Raw genomic sequence first — 20833 nt, forward strand, 5'->3', positions numbered from 1 at the left:
TGTCACTGAAATACTATTGAGAACCTGATCATCTCCCCCCCGGGGAGCCTGCCCCACTATTTGAGAAGTATACTGCTTTTTAAAATTTCCATACTTCTTTTATAGCTGAAGAAGCACATTGTATGACCAATGTGTACGATAATGTGCCATAAAAATTTTTTCTGAATATATAGAAATAAAATCTGCCTTGAAACAAATGTTGGAGCCCATATGAACTCTGAAAATGTTTTTTTAATTTAATTTAATAATATTCTATTCATTAAGAGGAGATAATCTTGTAAAAGGACTCAAAAATGAACAAACAGTGATTACACACACGCACACACACACACACAGTCAGATAACTATGACCTTCAGTGTTTCACCCAAAATATTTGATGTTTGTTGCAGCTGTTGTGTGCAGCAGCAGCAGGTTTCAGAATCAACGACAGCGTTAACGCTTTTTTGTTCCACCAGAGGGCACTGCAGCGCCACAGCTGTCCACAGCAGTTTTTCCCACAGCTGAGACAGAGACAGCCTCTGTCCTTTCTTCTCAGAGAGTGTGGACTGCACTGTGGGAGGATTTGTAGTTAAATTCCTGTTTCTGGCTCTGACAGAAACCAGCGGAGGGTTGTGACCAGCACAGTCCAGTGGGAGGACACTCCACTGTCCCCCCCCCCTCACTTTCTCTGTTCCTCATTTGTGCTCAGAGCAGGAATTTGTGACACTTGTGTTAAAATGAGAGGAGGATAATAAGATTACACTGAGAGACTAGTGGGACTTTTACCAGGATCATTTGAAGGTGTACGCGTTTAGGCTAATATTGAACTTCTTTTTAATGAATGTTTTGCATGAATTCATGAATTTCACAAGTAGCAATAATATTTCTTTTCATTGTTTCACTGGTCTTGTGGTGGTTGACAGGTTTTACAGGGAGCAGGTTACATGCAACATGAAAGAAAAAACACAAATCCATACAGTGGAGGCCACTAAGGTTCGTCCACAGTGAAACACTGTGAGTGTGGCAATGTTTGTCTCGTCTGATGTCTCGTCGAAAGAAACCTAAAGCAGCATCGTCCAATCGTCCTGAAGACACTTCACTTCCACATCCAAGAGGCTTCTTCATAACTTCAAATGACCTTTGGATAATTATGACCCGGATGAATTCAAATCTACACCGACACCGTGAAACATCTTTATTCTTAACAGACAAAAGCAGTGAGCATCAACCAACACCACAGATACATGGTCACATTTTTGCCACACAGTTACGGACGTGATCAACGTTTAGTTTCCATTCACATCGTATTTTGCACCTGTTGAGCAGTAACAGTTATAGTCGTTATTGTCTTATTATGACGTAAATGTTTTGATCATGATCACGTTTTATTCACACACACATAAAAAACATGAATTAACATGTGATGAAAGAGGGGACAATCTGAACAAATGTCACATTAGGGCTCGTTTCACAACAACATGGATTAACACTGTCGTTAAGGACAATTATGATTCAGTAAATCTTTACCCACAGAGGAAACATGCACACACTCACATATGTTCACTTTATAGTCCAGGAGACTGATGACCTGATGAAGGTTTTAGGTCAGATTTTTTTTTTTTCTGTTGCCTTATTCTCACAGTTCAGTGTCACTTTATGCAACAACATGTTGACAGTTAACAGTTTAGCTATACTTTGAATACATTAACTACATTTTTCAATGCTGAGGTAATGAAACAACATACTGCACAAGCTCATCTGTCAAGGTACAACTCCCACTTACAGTCGTTTACATGCATACTTACTGGGTTGACTTATAATACAACATTAAAGTACTATTATACAGTACAACTGTAAACAGTAAAACCTTCAGAATTAAAAAACAAACAATAAAATAGACTTAAGTGCACAATAAGAACACAGTAGAGTTCAACGATATGTTCGTCTTCTCGTCACATTATTTTACCTCCATCAAAGATGGGAGTCTGTATTAGTTGTTCCCTCACCGCGCCGTGCGTATGTTCTTGTACTGGCACAGAAGCAGGTGCTTAAAGGTGTTCTTGAAGGTGACGTTGCACAGGGCGTAGCACGCCGGGTTTATGGTGCTGTTGATGTAGCAGAGCCAGTAGCCGATGGTCCAGAGGGTGTTTGGGATGCAGATGGAACAGAAGGTGTTGATCAGGACCATCACGTTGTACGGCGTCCATGTGACGACAAAAGCAACCAGGATGGCCATGATGGTGCGCGTCACCTTCTTCTCCCTGGAGGAAATGCCTTTCCTTCTCCACTTTGCCACCGCGCTCTGCTTTGTCACCTGAAAAGTGTGATGAGAAAAACAACTTTGTTTTATCTCTGTTTTTAAAAATCAATCAACATTGATATAGAATCACTTGACCAAATTAGATTTTTGTAAATAATTATCAGTTTACACATCGAGCACACATTTATCACGGCCTCCTGCAAGTGTAAACCTATTATTACCTTAGTTAAAGCTGTAGTGTGTAACTTTGAAACACAGACAAGTGTCGGTTACATTTAAACTATTGTCAAATGAGTTTTGACAGATCAGATTATCCATAAACTGATTCAAACCACATATGGAGGTGGTTTCAATCTGAACATCTCGGTCGCTGTCACTCGCAGCGTGACAACAACAATGACATAGAACAAGAGACGAAAGTTAATTGGAGGTGCGTTAAAAGACACTGTGGAAGGCTATATCTAAAAAAAACCCAGTCAATTTTAATTTCTTTATCATCGTGAATGAACTCTCTCTAATTCATTCACTTTTTTGTTCTGTTTTGGTCCCCACCAACTCAGTGAGACGACATTTTGCTAATGTCGTCTTATAGACTAATAGAGTGTATACTGACAAACTAGAGAAAGCAAAACTCTGCCAAAGCCGCTCAGTTTCCCACAGTCTGAAATACACTCCCCTTTCTTGTAAGACAGTACAACTGTTTGTAACAAAAAAATCCTATTTTGGGATCCATGTCTGATTGACCACAGAAATCTAATAATTTCTTCTTTGAGCCACAGCCAACATTCAGTCAGACCGCCTATGATTTAAATGGCTTTTGCAGCAGAATACAAATAGTTTAGCTTTGGCGTGAAGGCTCAGACCTTATCCCTCCACACATGTGGATGTGTTTACATGGACATGTTGGGGAGTGATGAGAAAACATCTTGAACCCTTCAGTTGGAGCCTGCAGGTGCAGGTGGAGCTAAAAGAGGAGCAGCAACACCAGCAGAGGGCAGCAGTAGCACTGACACACACACACACACACACAAGGAGAGATGGGAGAATGCAGCGGCTTAAATCATCTAAATCTTGTGAGTGTCTGTGAGGCGTGTCTTGTGGAAATAAAAATTCAGTATGAGTTTAGTGTCTGAACTCACTGGCAGGCTTCACAGCATTTCCCCAGAAATCTCACAAAATCTGTCTTTTACTGTTTTCTCACTGCAGAGCAGCCTGGCTGAACTCATAACCCTCTTAGCAGATGTAGTAACATTATACCGGCCTAATGTGCACTACATTAATCATCCTAGATTAGTGTGTTATCATTACTAACATTTGTTGGAAAGAAGAGCCACATACAGCTTGGATATTAATGTCTGCACAAACTGCAGATGTAAACCTTATAGTGGCGCAAAGGACAAAGTGAAGGGGTCATCACAGTCCCTCTCCGGTTGAGGGGTTGTGGGGGGATTTTGAGATTGCTAGTATGTTTTGATAGAAATGGCAGAAGAAAATAGAAATGTTATGCACAAATCTATTGTGTAAAATGTATCCTTTATCGTGGGTCAAGATGGTTTGTTGTCTTTAAAAAAGGAGGTCATCGCAGATCTAAGGAACTTGGAAGCTGTTGAGATATTGTAGTGGTACACTGACTGACTGGTCATCTAATTGATTTACCATTAGGATTCAAAAGATTGATAGTTGTAAATATTTGTCTAATTTGGGATTCATTATTTGTGGTGTTTGATGTATAAACCATAGACTATGGATAAAGATGGACGTAGTCTTCCAGTTTGAAAAGTAAAGACTGGGAAACATGACGGACAAAGAACTCCTACACATCAATGCTACTTCTCACTTGATTTATTGTAACTTATGTTACCAGGAAAACAGAAGATAAAGATGTGATTGAGAGCAGGTGTTGTCCAGTTGCAGTTGACATCGATGAATTTTCCAGTTAAAAAGTGTCATGGCAACAGTCCAATCACAAACCTTAAGACTACCTCCAACACAGTCTATGGTACAAAGCAACAACATTACCTTAAACAGTGACCTCGCGACCAGACTTTGCCTGTCAGCCCCTGAGTTTGCTGGAGAAGGTGGCTGTGTGTGATTTGTCTTCTTCCCACCGTTTGATCTTGACTGACACGACACAGCAGCCGCAGGTTCATCTTTAGACGTCGAAGCGTGGATGCTCTCTGAGTCCATCTGGTCAGTTTTTTCCTCTGTGCAGGGACCTCCTCCATTCTGCCGCTGCAACATCTCCTTGTCCTTCCCGTCTCCAACCTCCGCCTCAGACTCTTTTCCCATGATGCAGTTGTTCTGGGTCTCACATCCTTCTTCCTGGCTGTGAGAAGGGACTTCTCCCAAACTGGTACCTGATGTTTTCCTGCTTTCCCTCTTCACACGGCTTCGGCTGGCCTTGGAGATGCGCCAGTAGAGGTGGATCATGATGGCCACTGGCAGATAAAAAGCTGCTATGGCTGTCCCAAATGTAACCGCTGGGTTGGAGAAGAACTGGATGTAGCACTCGCCGGGCAGCACGGTTCGTCCGCCCACGATAAACTGCCAGAACAAAATGGCCGGAGCCCACAGGATGAAGGACAAGACCCAGGCTGCGGCGATCATCAGGCCGGCCATCTTGGTGCTGCGGTGTGCTGGGTAGCTGAGTGGTTTGGTGACACAGAAGTAACGGTCAAAACTGATGATGAGCAGGTTCATGACTGAGGCGTTGCTGACCACATAATCGACAGCCAACCACAGGTCACAGACCACCGCTCCCAAAGGCCAGTAGCCAATCACAATGTAGACGGTGTAGAGGTTCATGGAGCAGACGCCAATAATCAGGTCTGCACAGGCCAGACTGAACAGGAAGTAGTTGTTGACGGTCTGCAGGTTCCTGTTTACCTTTAGAAAAACGATATGGAGCCAGCTGTCAGATGCTAATCTTTTTTGCTAAATGTGATGTGTGTTTTCTCATTTCTATTAGATTAGCCCTCCACACAGGGAGGCACGAGCAGAAATCTTATCTCTAAATCTGGGTGTGCTTTTCAAGATGTCCAGAGATGGATGCTGGAAACATGCTCATTAATCATGGATGATCAAAACAAGGGAAGCCAAACCTTTATAGAGAGCATGACCAAGATGTTTCCGATGACAGTGATCAGACTCAGAGATCCAGCCACCAGGACGATGAGCACTATCTCCACAGTGGTGTATGGACTTCCAGAGAAGAGGCCGGAGTGGTCAGCACTGCTGATGCTTATGCTGCTGGATGAATTCAGGGTCTCCATTCTGTTTCCTCTTGGTGTTACTTCTCACAGACTCTTCAGGCTTGAGTCATATCTGTGCATCACCTGCAAAGGAAGACAGACAATGAAAGAATCTGCTTCTATTACAGCAGTTGTGATGTTTGCGATGTTGATGCAACACTCTTGTTTGTGTGCTTTTATCTGCAGTCGCAGATGCAAAGTCACACGCAGTGAGTGTGTAAACAGCTGGTCGCTGACTGAATGTATCTGAGCTTTCCAGGTCCAGGTGAGGACAGGTGAGCAAATAAAGTCTGCATCAGCTCTGTTTATACTGTAAAATGTTCTTGATAAATGACATTTGTCAGATTTATATTGTATCATAGCTTATACTGTATAAACTACTGTATATTCAAAAGACGTTGACCAATATTAGGCTTGGATTATGTTTTTTCTTAAAATATAAAATGACAGTAAAAAAAACTTGCAGAAAACAACTTTCTGGCTTTCAATTAGGCCTCTGTATATCTACAGTACAAAATAAAAGCACTCTATAAACTGAACATTGTCCAATCAAACATGCATGACATCGGTCTGTGAACAGTTTGTGCAGCTGTAGAAAAACACCACGTGGAAATGAGTCACCAGGGCTTTCCCCCGCAACACAGATTAGGTTTAAAAAAGGACAGTAGCAATCACCTGACAGACTGAAAAACAGATGCATATTTGCTTAAAATTGAAATTTAAAAACCTTTCTATATTTTTTTTAATAACTTTTCACATCCTGCCTGCAGTACCGTCAGGGTCCACCAGGGAATCATTTCCAACACTTTGAGAAACACTGTTTTTTGTCATCTCATATATTCTCATGACTTTGAAAGTCACTAAATGTCCTTTACAGAAATTTTAATATGTGCAAGAGATCAAATTCACACCTACAGTGTTTTTATATCCGGATTCTCTTTGGAAAACAAGGAAAGATTTCTCTACTCTGAATTATGACCTGTAGAATGATTTCTACCTTCTGTTCAAAAGGCAAAAACAGGTTAAATATTCACCGTGGCCACCCACGCTGACAATCACACTCATGGTGCTTTTAGGTGCTTTGGCTAAAAGCATCTACTAAACATTAAATGGGAAGCAGACCTGTTCCTGCTTTGTATTTATTATGGTTTGTGCATTGAAAGCAGCCCCCAGTCACTCAGACTGACAAGCAAAACACCACAATGAAGGTAGAGTATCATTTCAGCTCCTATGATGGTCAAAAAGGGAATGTACACAGCATAACAATGTGATTAACTGCTGCATTCTGATCAGAAAATCAATGTAAAGACACTTAGATGAGACCACAAGGATTGTTGCATACTGCTGAAACCTTGTAAGTGACTCCATTAGACAACATGATAACATCATACTGTACCTGGGAGATGTTTCCTTCCTGCTCTTACAGATAGATGAAACTTCATTACAGCATCTCTAACTATATCACTTACTCGTCAACGACCCATTCTGGGGTTTCTTTGACACAAATGAAACAGAGCTTGAGTGTGCGTGTGTTAGTTTGTGACCTAGCTATGAGCTTTTGGTCTAACAGGTGTTTGAGTCGCTTATAAGACATGGTTAATGTTAGCATTAAATGCTATCTCCACAGTGAAGACCTCAACAAAGAGATCTACACAAGTAACCATCACCAGTATACTTTGTTTACTTAACGCGCCAGTGTGGAACCTCTGCTGCCCCCCTGTGGATTTCTGAGTAATTACCAAAACAGTCTGCATGCTCTAAGATCACGGTACAGTTCAGGTTGGTACAGTACGGTATGGTTTGGAATGGTAAAGCCCTTTGTCAGACTGAGAACAGAACATTTTACTTGGTAGACAGTGTGTGGGCTGTGATGGTCGTGTCAGTGGCATGACGTTGTACCCGTGCGATGGCAACGAACGGTGTTAGTGAACGCAACACAACAGACAACAATGGAGGACGTCCAGCAGCTGTTGTTTTCCTGCTCAGTTTGTGGCCGTTTGTCTCAACAAGGTGTCGAGCTTTGCGTGAGAATAGACTGCGGGTGTTAAAGAAACACCGGTCGCAAAAGGACAGATGTTTTACTTTTGCCCAATCAGTGGACTGTTGTAGGTGTTTCTAGCTCTACTGTGCCATTTTACTCTGGTACCTTAAGCGAAGGGGGCTGAAATGTGGAACGGTAGGGTCTGGTTATTTTGGTTCTATTCCTAATAGAAACACAATAAATACGTACCGTATTTTTCTCATATCACACACACGGAGTGTAAGAAAGAAGAGAAAACGATGATGCTGTCTCTGATGTGTGTCTCTACAGAACGTTGTAATGTTATTTTTTTGCTGTATTTATCTTGTTTGAGCTGCATCCATGAAACTTAACTGGAGCTGCATGGTGAAGGAACAGCAGCAGCTGTGACTGGCATATGCAGGTATGTAGTTGTTCAGGGAATGCTTGGTAGCTGTTGGCAGAGCATGTATTTTCAATATTGCATTATCAAATTCGCAAGAAGCCAAAATTGTGATAGCCATAGGTGAACTGTATGAAGCCGTCTTGTTTAGTTCTTCCGCCTCGCCTGCTCAGTCCTGACATATATTGTGTCACTCTGTGTGTCGTGTAGGAATGTCGACACAGACATGAAAACAAAAAACTGCTGTACTGAGAAACACACAGAGAGTCTCACATGGAGCTGATAGGCTTAGTCAGTATTGCGTGAGCTCCTCTGACAATGGTTTGATTGTAAAAAATCTGTTTATTTGTAAGTGTTATGCACTACAGCTTTAAGTGAGGTTTGGGGGATATTGGTTTAAAGTCACAGTAAAACATGTGACTTTAGTGATTACAGTTTTTCTCAATTGCTAAAACACTAAACCTTATTGTCTGAACCAAATGCTCAGTTGCCTGAACCCACTGATTGAATCAATCACTCTTTTGGCAAAACCATAAGCACTTTTCACTTGTTTAGACACAACTTGCCAACACTTTTTCATTGTGATTCCTATACCTTCCACTGGGTAATTCCAATACCTTTCACTGAGTGGAAGGTATATTACCTGTGCTACATGTAAATGCACAAGATTTCAGTTTTTTGTCTTTTTGTACAAGTGCTAAATGCACAGGTTTTATGTTTTGCAACATGCATTTAGCCTACAGTGAAGAATAAACATTTATTTCTCCAGCTTTATATCCTGAGCATTGTGTTTTCTATTTTTCTACGTAGTGTTTAGTGACTGTTCAGTAGTGTTTTTAATTTTGATTGACTCTGTGCACGATTTGACACCATAGTTCAGTTTTGAGCACAGATTGAACTGTTTTGAGGTGAAAGTTTGGTTTTGCAAGAAGAGTCTGAGGTTTTGTGAATGTAGCTTGAAAATTGGGTTTTGTGTTGACAGTTTAGAGAAAAGGAGAGCAGCTTTCAAGAAATGTGTCATAGCAATCGAGAAAAACTGTAACAGTGGTGAAGAAGCTCTGCTTTGCTTTAAGTAATAGTAAACACTGTCTATATTAATATTCAATTTCAGTCCAGCCATTACGGAAACGCATTGCATTCATTTACAAAACAGACAGTTTTTCTATCTAATGTTTTTTTCCTGTTTTTCTGAATAATTATTTTCCTGTTTTTCTGAGTCATTTTTTTCTGAATTATCGAGAACCTCCAACCTGCAAGTGACTCCCATATTTTCAGCAGTCTCCTGATCATCTCTTGAGTCACCACGTAGTCAGCCTGAATGCATTTCCAATGCATCATCTTGTATCCATGGAGCATGCCACACTGTATCTGTCCAACTGATCCTGGAGAAACATTGCAATATGTCTAGCAGATCTGAATGAGCTTTCCTTCTGAACAACCGCAAAGTCCTCAGGTGTCTGTGTAAAGTCAACAAACTAATGTTAATACCATCTGTGTGACTTAGGGACAGGACTATCTCCCAGTGTCTTAAACCCAGAGTGAACCCAAGTAAAACTTGATTAACTAAACAAGCCGTCCATGTTGTTATAAATCAAACTCTCAATAAAGGAATGAATGCGTTTACTGTTTCAAATGCGCTCATGAACTCAGAAAAAAATTATTGTGTAAATCAGAAAGAAATGACCTCCATTGTCTCTGCCAAACAAAAGGATAACAAACTGTTTCTACAGAAGGAGAATCAAAAAAGAATAAAAGGAATATTTCCAAATATTTGCGTTTTTTAATCTGAGGTACTGTATTGTAGGTATTGTTACTAACTTCAGTGAGTACACGTCCGTCATTGAGAAACATTCTGAGACTTCTTCTCTCTGTACACATGTCTGCTAATGGAGACAGAAGAAATTATTTTAGCCACCGAATAATGGCTCACCTCATAAAATAGAGGCCTGCTTAAGCTTAACAACATGTATGGTTTTTCTCTCCATAAGACAGTGTTTTCCAATGGGAAAGAGAAGTTTGCAAACCGGTCACTCTCCCACGCCAAAGGCCATAGACCAATCTTTTGTTTTAAGCTCACATGGACACAGGAGCTGTTGGTCTTCTGCTGCCTTGACTAGTACGACCGTGTCCTTTGTGTGAATCAGAGCATAGGATAGCAAGTAACAAAATAACTCATTTTAACTTAGTGATGGAGGCAGCAATGAACGCACAACCCCTGTGTGATCTGATGTAAAATCATTGATTTATATTTATTTATATTTATATTTATTTTGGACTTTGGTGCGGAAGCGTGAGACTCCAGTTTCCAGTCGAAAAAAGGCAGCAAAGATATTTTTTAATATATCTTAGACTTAAGCTGGTCTATTTTCATCAGGAGAACTTTTAATTAAGTGTCCAAATGTATTTGTCCTTGTGTCAGTGAGAGTGAGTGTGATAATTTAACTTTAATCGTCCATCACTGGAGACGACTCTTGGTGAGTTAATGAATGACGTTTGATTGGCATGTAAGCAGCTGCTAATGATCATTTCTGTGCAACATGAAATATGATAGATTGCCTGCTAAATAGCTATGGTCACGCCGCTCCTCACCCTTGATTTAGTCCACAAGACGAAGAAGCTACACTACATCTGAATCTCTGGGTGAAAAGAGATAATATAAACCTGACATCCGTCACGATTAGGAGCCTGGGACTGTCAGACAAGTGTAGTGATACGTTAGTGGAGTAATGCAATGCCTCGTGCTAAAATCACTGGTGCAAAACCAGAATATTTTTCACTCTGAAATGTGGTAATAAACGCTCCAGGCGTCTTATATCAAGATGTTTCCTGCTACCTGCTCTCAAGCCACCCTTCACTCCTGCCCTCCATGGTACTCAGTGTACCTTCCTTGTTAGTGCTCGGCTACTGGAGACAGTCACGGAGGCAAACAGTATTTCTTTGACAGGAGCAGAGGCATAGTAATTAGATCCTGCAGATGCTGCCTCTAACAGCTGTACCGGTAATATGCATCTAGGATCTAGTAGTACTCAACAGGCGGGGTAAAGAGTAAGAAAAAAAAGAAGGATGTGATCTCTTTGATATTGTCACACTTGGGTGCAGCGTGAGGAGTGAGATGAGACGCAGAGGAGACGGCGAAAGCTTGTTTACAGAGACACGAGTGCATGTAGAGACACAGATATTACACAGAGTGTACACAGACTCATCAAAAGAACATTTTAATGACTGCACGGATCAAAGTGTCGTTGCCTCTTTGCTAAATAGCTTTTTATCTTGTAAATTTTATGATCTACTGTATGTCTTCTCCGGACAAACACGTCCCATGAAGAATTGTTTAAATGTGACCAGCAGACATCTAAAAACATCAAATGTCTTACAGGGCAGACGTGAAACAGAATTGATAGTATTTTTTTGTAAAACTTGTCACAGTAAGTTGGTGTGTTGTGATTAGTACGGCCCGACTCTGAAGAGTGGGAAATTTCACATCAGCCCGAGCTTTGGCCTCACACAGCGGTGTAATGATGGGGGGGGTGGGCGACAACTTTCTTGCTCCTATCTTAAAGGAACACGAAAGTTAAATAAACACATGCAGATTAAAAACAGTAACTTTTAAATCAAACTGAAAAGATGAAAGTGAAGAAGATGTTAGGTACCACAGCGCCGTGCACACAGAGGAAGTCCATCTCGAGGGACAGGAGTGGGAGAGAGTTAATGAGCAAAGATTAACAAACATAACTAGATTGTATCTTGTGAGCCTACAGTTTTCAGGGCGGAGCTGTCCGTTTGGAAATCTAATTTACGTCTTAAACACAAGCACAGTGTAACCTGGGGGATTCCTCGGGTGCATGGAGACCAGGGAATCCAGAGTCAGGATCGGATGCTGCCGGCTGAAACCTATCAGCTTTGGACATAAATGATGAAGATAAACATTTCTGCTGCAGCCGTAGGGGAACAATAAAACCTCAGTTCTATATGCTACAATAAATAGAAACTTCCTCAGGAAGCAGAAACAACATGTGGAGGGCAACACTTCAATCAATACATTGATCCAGCACATTCCTGGAATCTTCCTTTCTATAATTACTTATAAATGATATAAGGTTGAGATGTGCACTAATTTGTTCATGACTCTCTTTTAATTAAGCTTTTTTTTTAAAAAAACATAGACATTTTTACAGCTTTCCAAAATTGAAATTTTTCAATTTCCAAATTGTCACTGATGGTGTCACTTATCCATGAGGTGAATACATCTTTTGAGAAAGTGTCCTCACCTGCAGCAGTTTGGTAGAAATCCGCAGAGAAACATTATCTTACCTCGGGAAGGACACGGATGAGCTGTTGCACTTTTGTCCATGTTGCTGTCACTTCTGTCGACACACTGGAGCAGAGAGGAGCAGAAAGTAACCTGACGTTGATGTTGCTCCTCCTCTGACAAGAACCAGTGTATGTGTGTGTGTGTGTTGGACAGAGTAGGGAGGGGTTGTGAGGGCTATTAGTATCTGTTGTGTTGAATCCCTAAAGCTAGGGTCACACATTTGAATAAACAAGACAGAGCTGGACAGAGATGTCGGTTTCAGAACCATGGAGAGCACTGGTCTCTCCTGTGCGATAAAAGCTGTGGGCGATCATGTGGAGAAAAGTTTGAGTGGCTGTGGCATGAAATAAAATGGTAGAGTTCTATGAAAAAAAACGAGGACACTTGGTATTTTTTCTCTGTTGCTGTGGGACGTTAACCTTTAAGCCTCAGCTGTATTGACCTTTTAACCAAACCGGTGACGCAGTCTGCCCCAGTTTGGTGGATGACCTTACTTTGATGGAATTATCACAGAGAATAATGGTCCATATCCACACAATAATATTACAAATGAAACCAGGAGAATACCATGAAAAGGATCCTGAGCTACATATCATATTACAGAAAATGTGATTCATATCAAAGGACATTGATATTGTTTTGCTATGATGACGGCGAGGACGTAGGAAACATTATTGGTGAGCCCATGAAAGAGCTTCTCTTCCACTGTTTCATTATTGTCGTGAACACAAATCAATAGAAGGCTTTGACCCTCTGTCTCCATAACATGTGTTGTGCATGCTTGGTTTCCCGTATAGCTCCTTCAATGTCTGTCATTCGAAACGTTATCGTCATAAGATAAATATTATTGGATAGCAGTGGCAGTTGCTGGTCTTTAAAACAGGGGAAGCTCATTTCAGGCCCAGTTATTTATGCATAAATGATGCAAATGAATAACTAGAACAAGGAAAATTATGTACAACTGAAATGCTATAAAAGTGTTTTTATTTACAGTGTATATGTACAAATGAAAATGGTCTATATCGCCGAGCAAATAACACACAGGACCGAGGCAGAAAAGGCTCGGCTGCCGTGTATGTTTCTACAAACGCTGTCAATCAAAAACTGGTTTCCGCCTTTCAGACAGTGCCTGCACCTGCCTGCTGCTCCATTCACTCCCAGAGAAGCTGAGCTTCCCTGGAAGTGACATTTTTTGCCGTATTTGTCCAATCACTGTCGAGCTCACCGCTGTGAAAAAAAACCCTATTCTCTGCCGTCACATAGAGAACAGTTTTAATGCGGTGGCATTAACACTGACACATCATGTGATCCTTCTGAGGCAGACCACAGGAAATTGTTATTGTTATTATTGCTGTCTGAAACTTAAACTCACGCATTCATCAGTTTGATAGAATACACACTTTATGTCTCTGACTGCACCTGCTGTGCTGCTGTATACACACTAACACTCCCTCCCTCAGTCAGATCTGATAGTATAGCTCGAAAGGGTCTGTTTTCACATGAAGACACAGTATACACATGACATGACATCATTTCTGTTCACAGAGAAGAATGGCCTAAACTTTTGTACTACAGCTTTAAGTAAACATCATCAAAACATGCAGTCATAGTTAGCAGAAGCAAAGGAAAAACAGGTGGGACCATGCTCCAGTGGAGTTACAGTCTTACTTACACACATTTAAATTAGATGGAACATAAAAGCATCTGTGGCCAGGTTTTAATGTTGCGGCTGACGGGGTTTTCCTTTTCTCGCTGAGATTTAGACGAGGACATTCATTTAGCCACTTAGCAGAGCGAGAGGCTATAAAATAAGCTGGCAAGCAGGGACACTTTTACTCACAATGGGATGTAATATGCCAATGACTGCACCATGAGTAGTTTTGATATCGATCTGGCACTGGCAATAAAGACAATTCAATGAGAAGTCGGATTATTCTCATGGCTTTAAAGTATCTACTGTGACAAACTGTATTTGTGTGAAATAATAAGACCACACGTGTGTCATATATAATGGCATTTTGCAAGATTATTTTGATTCCATATGAAATGTCACCGTTTCTCAGGGATACTGTTTTCTTGCTTCTTCAAGACAATTCCTTGTGTTTTTAAAGCTTGACACTGAATGTATTATTCATGAGGCTTGTACAGTTGTGTCTCGCACTTGCTGACCAATGGCATTTACTGGCCTCGGTAACAACATGTGAAGGCACAGGGTCTGAATTAGCATCAGCATTTGTGATATTTTCTGTTGTTTAAAGACGCAGCCTCATCCTTCAGTGGAGTAGCACGTGAGCTGACCTTACACACTGTAAAAATCATTCATGAAGTTGCTTGAAACTAGAAAAAGGACGGAAACAAAACTATAAAGGATGAACAGCCTCGGGGGTGTATGATGTGCAGTATAGCACAGCACCATAAAAGCCCAACCCCGCGCACAAACACACAAACAAAACTTTCAGGCAAATCACTGCTCTTACCATTATTTTTAGTATTTAGTATTTAAACACATTTCCTATTTTTCTATCTCACATTAGCAGAATGTTCTCTCTTAAATATCATACAGAAGGTAAGGAGGATTTGCCATGTGTTAGTGTCCTCACAGTAAGTGGAACACACTTACTCTGGGTTTTGCGTGTGTGCAGAAGGAAAAAAAGGGGGGAAAAACAGCAGCACACAAAGAAGCTCTCTACTCCTCACTATATAAAGAAAAGGCCCAGAGGCTGAAGGGAAATGAGGTCGTCTGGTTTGGCCCCAGAGCACAGGTTTGAATGGAGAGGGGTCGCGAACAATACCCGCCTGACATTTTCACATTCTGAAATTTACTGATGGATTCAGTCATCACCAAAGCTGTGGAGCTCAGAGACAGGATACAAATCAAAAACAAAAAAAAGAAAAAAGAAAAAAAAAGTGAAACAGTGAAAGCCACCAGCTTTTGTTTTAACCACAGTATTAATCATTCTCATTATTATCATTCTCCCTATAGGTCTGGAGAAAAGTGTGACTTCAACAGTGTGCAGTCGGGATTCTGGTCGACGACTGGTACAGAAATAAGGTCCACATAAATCAGTTTGTGTGCCTGTATCACATTACAAGTCACCGGCATACATGTATCAAATTTTCTAAAAAAAATAAATGCACTATTTGCAAAAAAAAAACCTGATTAAATCAAAATTCCAACAATATTTTGCATTATATAAAAAGGTTAGTTCACACTTGAAACAAGATAGATATAAAACAAAAAGAAAATATAATTCAAATTAATAAACTGTCAATGATAACATTATTAAAATGTGTTTTGCTTCATATTTTTCAACTACAACATCTTGGGATTGGGTCAAAATCTTAAATTGTGCTTTCATCCATACAGTTTGTAGCATTGTGGTTCATGCTGTTAAATAACCACGAGTGCAGTGGTGACATGAGTCTGTGACGAAGGTGATGTGACATGTTTCATGACTCTGCTGCCATCTGGAGGATTAATGTGTGCTCGCTCTCTCTCTCTTCATCAACTCCTCCCCCTCCCCTTCCCCCTCCTCCTCCTCACACTCTCATGCACACTGCATCCACACAGAGTGCGTAACAATATTCACAGAATACATTATAAGGCAGATATGAATCTTTGTGGTTGTCTGCAGCAACTTACAAACCAAGGTCTTCCACTAAACAAAAGGACATAACATAGCATTGTCACTGTCAGTTAAATAAGAGATTTTTTTTTTTTCCAAAGATAGCATGACTCAGAGTTGTACTTTATCTTTGTAATGTTAATATAATATAACTCAAGGCTGTCTATTCAGGACTTTCAGTTGCCTCTTTTATCCTCAGACTGATGGAGTTCACTCAGTTGTCGTGGAAATGGGTGTGTTGACGTTGTGTGACTTAATTAAAGGGTTTAATTAAATGTGTTTGAAGGGAGGATCAGGAAGAAGCTGTGTCTACTGAAGGATGGAGTTTAATGTCCTGAATTATTAGTGGATGTCTTTCTTAATCTTCCTCTGATTCCAGACTGGTGAATTAGACATGTACCCACCTGATGATGATGATGATTATGATGATGATGACGCAGGAACTATTCAGGACCCTTTTCTTTGTACTGATCTTTGAACTGATCTTTTAAATATGGAGTGTGAGCGGCCGAATGAGCTGAAGAGCTGAAAAACAATAGCTGGCAAATGTCTTGCATCACACGTACACTTCAGGGCCCTGACTTCTGCTGAAAGTAATGATCGTCAGTGCGCAGACAACGCTGATAAAGCGTTGTTTCACCCTTTCACTGACACTCATGAGGCTCCAGCAGAACATTTCCATGTTGCTTGGGGTGCAGTGGCATGGCAACAATTGTGCACATCCCCCTGCAGTCAGAAAACAAAACAAACACGTCGTCACTTCAGTGTTTGCTGATGAAAAGGCCTTTCTGCTGTTTACCAGGCGCCCTCTTTTCATGCAGAGAGAAAATCTTTCCATATTCACTTAAAATGAACTGGGGAAAAAAATGGTGCTAGTTTACATACTGCAGGGTGGGCATCTGCAATGGAAATTGTATGCAAAGTGAGGAGATGAATTCTGACCACAACTCAACCTCCTCCCATCCCATTTATTACTAATAACACTGAGAATATGTTGGTGCACTTGAGGTCAAACTATTTTGGCTCATTTTGTGCGGCGGAAGCGCACACAACATGAAGAGAGACTGATTGAGTTGGGGATTTTCACTCGACACCTGTTTATGAATAAGCACAATCATGAAGGATTTTGAAAAAAAGTGATGAAACTATAGTAAAGGGATCCTGCACTTCACTTTTGAGGCCAATCATCTGAAACTGATTATAGCACATCATTTGGAAATATGTTCTGTTCATTCCTGATGTACAGATTAGGCCCCAAAGCTTTTAAGGTTCAATCACACAATCATCCGCCGGTCATTTGAATTCCTGGATGTGGTCACAGAGGAAGCTCAACCACAGGGTGTGACCATCATCTGTGAGCCTCTGCCTCTCTTTCCGTCACGTCAGAGATGTTCATCACTGAAGGAGAGCAGGCATTTGCTATCACAACAACTGCTGTTTTAATCTCTTGTATATTGTTGTTTATTCTTAGTCTTCTTTTCCTTTACAATTGTTTGTGTTTAAATGTTTATATTTATTTCTATATTATTTTTTTAATATGTACTGTATTTCTATGTATGTCATTATAATGACTTAGTATCTCAAAATAACGAGATAGTATCTTAAAATAATGATTTAGTATCTCATTATTTTATATATATATATATATATATGTATATATATGTATATATATATATATATATATACATATATATATATACATATATATATATATATGTACATATACATATATATTATATATATATAATGAATTACAGGATCTTTTTTTTCCATCAAACTGGTGGAAATGGGCTTCCGTACATTCTTAAATTCTTTTCCCTGCACTTTTTCAAACAAAATTTCTCTTGGAAATCTTGTAAATTATTCATTTACTAATTCAAAATGACATCGCAAAATTTGCTCTCGGTCACGAGTGTTTGTGATCTTTAGAAAGTGGATCCTCATATAAAAAGAAGGCAACACTGCTGTATTTTGTAAGAACCTGAGGAGTCTGAGATGGTTTGGTCACATGCAGAGCAGGGAGTGTGATCACATTAAACAAAGGATATTGAAGATGGAGAAGAATAAAACCACAGAGAAGGATGGATGTTGTGATGTTGGTGTAGACACAAGGGATAATGAAGGCAGATGATCCGCTGTGGTGACCCTAAAGGTCAAAGAAGAAGATTTGATGTTTTACACCACAAACAAATCTGCAAATTCTTCAAACCAAACATTTGAACTCTAAATGTGTTGTTGTTGGAACTAAATGAGCTACTCATGCAAACACGTTGCTCGGCTTGCGATGCAAATCTTCAGTGACACCATGGATTTTCAGTATGCCTTGACCCCCCCCACACACACACACATGTTTTGCATAGTCAATGAAAGTAAACAAAGATGCTACACGCTAATTTCAGCTAAATGGCCGCATTGTCTCCTGCACAACATAATGTTTTATTTATTTATTTATTTATATGTTTATTTCGGTCATGACATTTAGATCACTCATCACCCAGCAGTGTAGTTCACACAATACACATAACCGAAAGGGAAAACGGGAGAAGCCAAAAGCTTATCTCGTCCCGCTCCCATTATCAACACACATTACGTTTTGTTTTTTTTATGACATTTGACAAAGAAAACGTTTCAGCATCAGGTAGCACTCAGAGATATAGTCTAACACTTGACAGTCAAATCAGACTCCTTGTGTGTCTGTACATGTGTCCATGATATTCCGTCACGCGTGACAGTCTCGACTTGTTGCCTGGCATATTCAACTTCCCAAAAGTCACAAAATGATCCAATCAATAGATGTCAATGCATCATTTTTTCCCCCCCTCCCTTTAGTCATCCATCTCATCTGTAGGATTCGCCTCGCTTTGCTTCTCCAATTCTCTTATGTCACTGGAAGAAATGAATGGGAAATAATACAACAGAATTGTATTCAATTATATTTATATTCAATAATGAAATTCAACTTAAAGTCCAAATGTAATCAAAAGTATAGGATGGTGCATGAAAGTCAAAGTTAGAATATGTACTTATCAACTAAAATATTTCATCAAATCAGAATTTACATTTTATCTGATCTAAGTGATCAGATGAAATGTTCATCATTTCATTTCATCAGCATTTAACAAGTTTAACTTTTTACATGGAGTTCTGAGCAGAAACCCCTTTCATCAAGTGAAAAGACAAAAGCTTTCAGTAAAATCCTCTGCAGGGATGAGTCCTGTTTTCAGGTTGTTGTCCTGCTCTTGCCTCAGTTTTTGGTTTCTTCAAATAGCTGATTGTTGATTTTGAGTTCTACTTTGAGCCACTGTGCTGTTGTGCAAGAACTGATCGACTGCGGGACGAACAGTGTCCAAGAATTAAACAGTGTCCAGGCATTGAATTGATTCTTCACACAGTGGCACAGTGTGTAACATGTAGAAGGGTATGTTATCAGAAACTGAATAAGTGTATAATTGCTTTGAAATAAATATTGTTTGGTTTCCAGAACTGGCCACATGGTTGTTGTAGTGCTTAGCACTCTTGCCTTTACAGCAACGTTCTCCCCGTGTGTGCATGGATTTTCTCCAGGTTCTGCGGTTTCCTCCCACAGTCCAAAAACATGCAAGGTGTCTCTATATGTGTGTGTGGCCCTGTGATGGACTGGCAAACTGTCCAGGGTGTACCCCGCCTATCACCCCTATGTACGCTGAGATTGGCACAGGACCCCCTGCGACCCTCTGGTGGAGGATAAATCTACAGTCTCACTGATTCTTACACAGAAGACCTTCATGTTAAACAGCAGAGCTGATGAAGCAGACATGTTAAGACTTGCCCTCATGTGATGTCATCTTTTTTATCTTCTTCTTCTAATAATTGTTTGCAGTTTTTCATTATTGTTACTCTAAACACTTAAAAAAGTAGTAGTACACCTTCTTTGTTTGAGCCACATATTTCTATGGTATGGTATGATTTGTGGGGATATTCCCAAAACTAGGATGAGTTTTGCTGCAAAAAATCTTTGGTGGAAGAGCAATAATAGAGAAAAAAGAAGCAGAATAAACAGGAGACAGTCTCTCAGGAGAATGTGCCTCCTGACTCGTGCACATCATTTGATCTGTTCATGGGCCCCAGGGCAACAGGATTTTGTCTGCCTTTTGAAATGTGGTGTGCCTTCAATTTCAGGGAAAACTCCTTTGCAGTTTTCACAATTTTCTACACTGCAGTGACTTGAAATACTCAGAAAAACTATTCTTGGTTGAACCGCACATTTTGAACAAGAACATCTACATGAAGCATCTACTTATTTATCAAGAATTCTTATTCTTACTTTATGAGATATAAAATACTTTGGACACCTCCTTATTGTTGATTTGAATGATGACTACAGACAGTGCTGTAAACAATGTGCTCAGGCTTATATGTTGCTCTGTAAATGTAGAATGCGTTCTCTTTATGTAAAATGCACACCCATGTATACGGCTCATCTTTGGTGCAACTACAGGAGAAGTATGTGGAGGCTCATGGCCTACAATGAGGTTGCTGTTTCAGGTACCCAGATAACATAGTGCCAGTCAGTTTGTGACCCTGTGTGTTCCTACATGTGAAGCTTTCCAAAGACATTTGAACGTAATGACAATGACTCCAGAAACAGCATCATAGAGGCTCATAAGGGTTACTATCGGTACTCATCCAGGCTCAGAAGGCATTGGCAAGATAGCCTCTGTATTAATGTTGTCTATATTTATTGCTGTGGCTGTACTTCTATATGTTGTTTTATGTTTTGTACTGGACCTCCTGTGATAATAAGCCTGAGCAATATCATGAATGTCTTTAGATCTCAGTAGGCATTATTGATGGGTTGCAGTACATGATTTTTAAACCGACACTAACACCATTTCTTGCATCTAGTCATTTCTCTGCCTCAGTCTGAATCCTGACCATCACGCCAGTTAACAGTTTTCAAATCAGCTTGTTGCTCTGCCACGCATGCGCAGTAAACGGGTGTGTCGGGCGAAGAACAGGAAGC

At 40.2% G+C, this 20833-nt stretch overlaps 1 protein-coding gene across 2 annotated transcripts; it reads right to left on the reverse strand.

The window, feature by feature from the left end:
* Positions 1 to 1152: 1152 nt before the first annotated feature.
* Positions 1153 to 12295, reverse strand: LOC122776242 (muscarinic acetylcholine receptor M2-like). 2 transcript variants are annotated; one of them, XM_044036681.1, is made up of 4 exons: positions 12205 to 12295; positions 5342 to 5575; positions 4260 to 5126; positions 1153 to 2294 (listed from the first exon to the last, which is right to left on the reverse strand). In XM_044036681.1, the coding sequence occupies exons 2-4, from the start codon at positions 5510 to 5512 to the stop codon at positions 1983 to 1985; spliced, it is 1350 nt and encodes a 449-aa protein (XP_043892616.1). In that variant the 5' UTR covers positions 5513 to 5575; positions 12205 to 12295; the 3' UTR covers positions 1153 to 1982. The 2 variants fall into 2 exon arrangements, with proteins under 2 accessions (XP_043892616.1, XP_043892618.1); XM_044036683.1 differs by having other exon boundaries at positions 12162 to 12216.
* Between the last annotated feature and the right edge of the window lie 8538 nt (positions 12296 to 20833).

The sequence above is a fragment of the Solea senegalensis genome, linkage group LG10, assembly GCF_019176455.1.
Source record: "Solea senegalensis isolate Sse05_10M linkage group LG10, IFAPA_SoseM_1, whole genome shotgun sequence".
Taxonomy (NCBI): Eukaryota; Metazoa; Chordata; class Actinopteri; order Pleuronectiformes; family Soleidae; genus Solea; species Solea senegalensis.

What these genes read in the sequence shown, in the direction of transcription:
- LOC122776242 (XM_044036681.1), bottom strand. Translation starts at nt 5,512, where the DNA reads ATGGAGACCCTGAATTCATCCAGCAGCATAAGCATCAGCAGTGCTGAC. An exon ending in TGGTCATGCTCTCTATAAAG is followed by an intron (nt 5,127 to 5,341) that starts GTTTGGCTTCCC and finishes GTTTTTCTAAAG; the next exon opens with GTAAACAGGAACCTGCAGAC. An exon ending in TCGCGAGGTCACTGTTTAAG is followed by an intron (nt 2,295 to 4,259) that starts GTAATGTTGTTG and finishes CACACTTTTCAG; the next exon opens with GTGACAAAGCAGAGCGCGGT.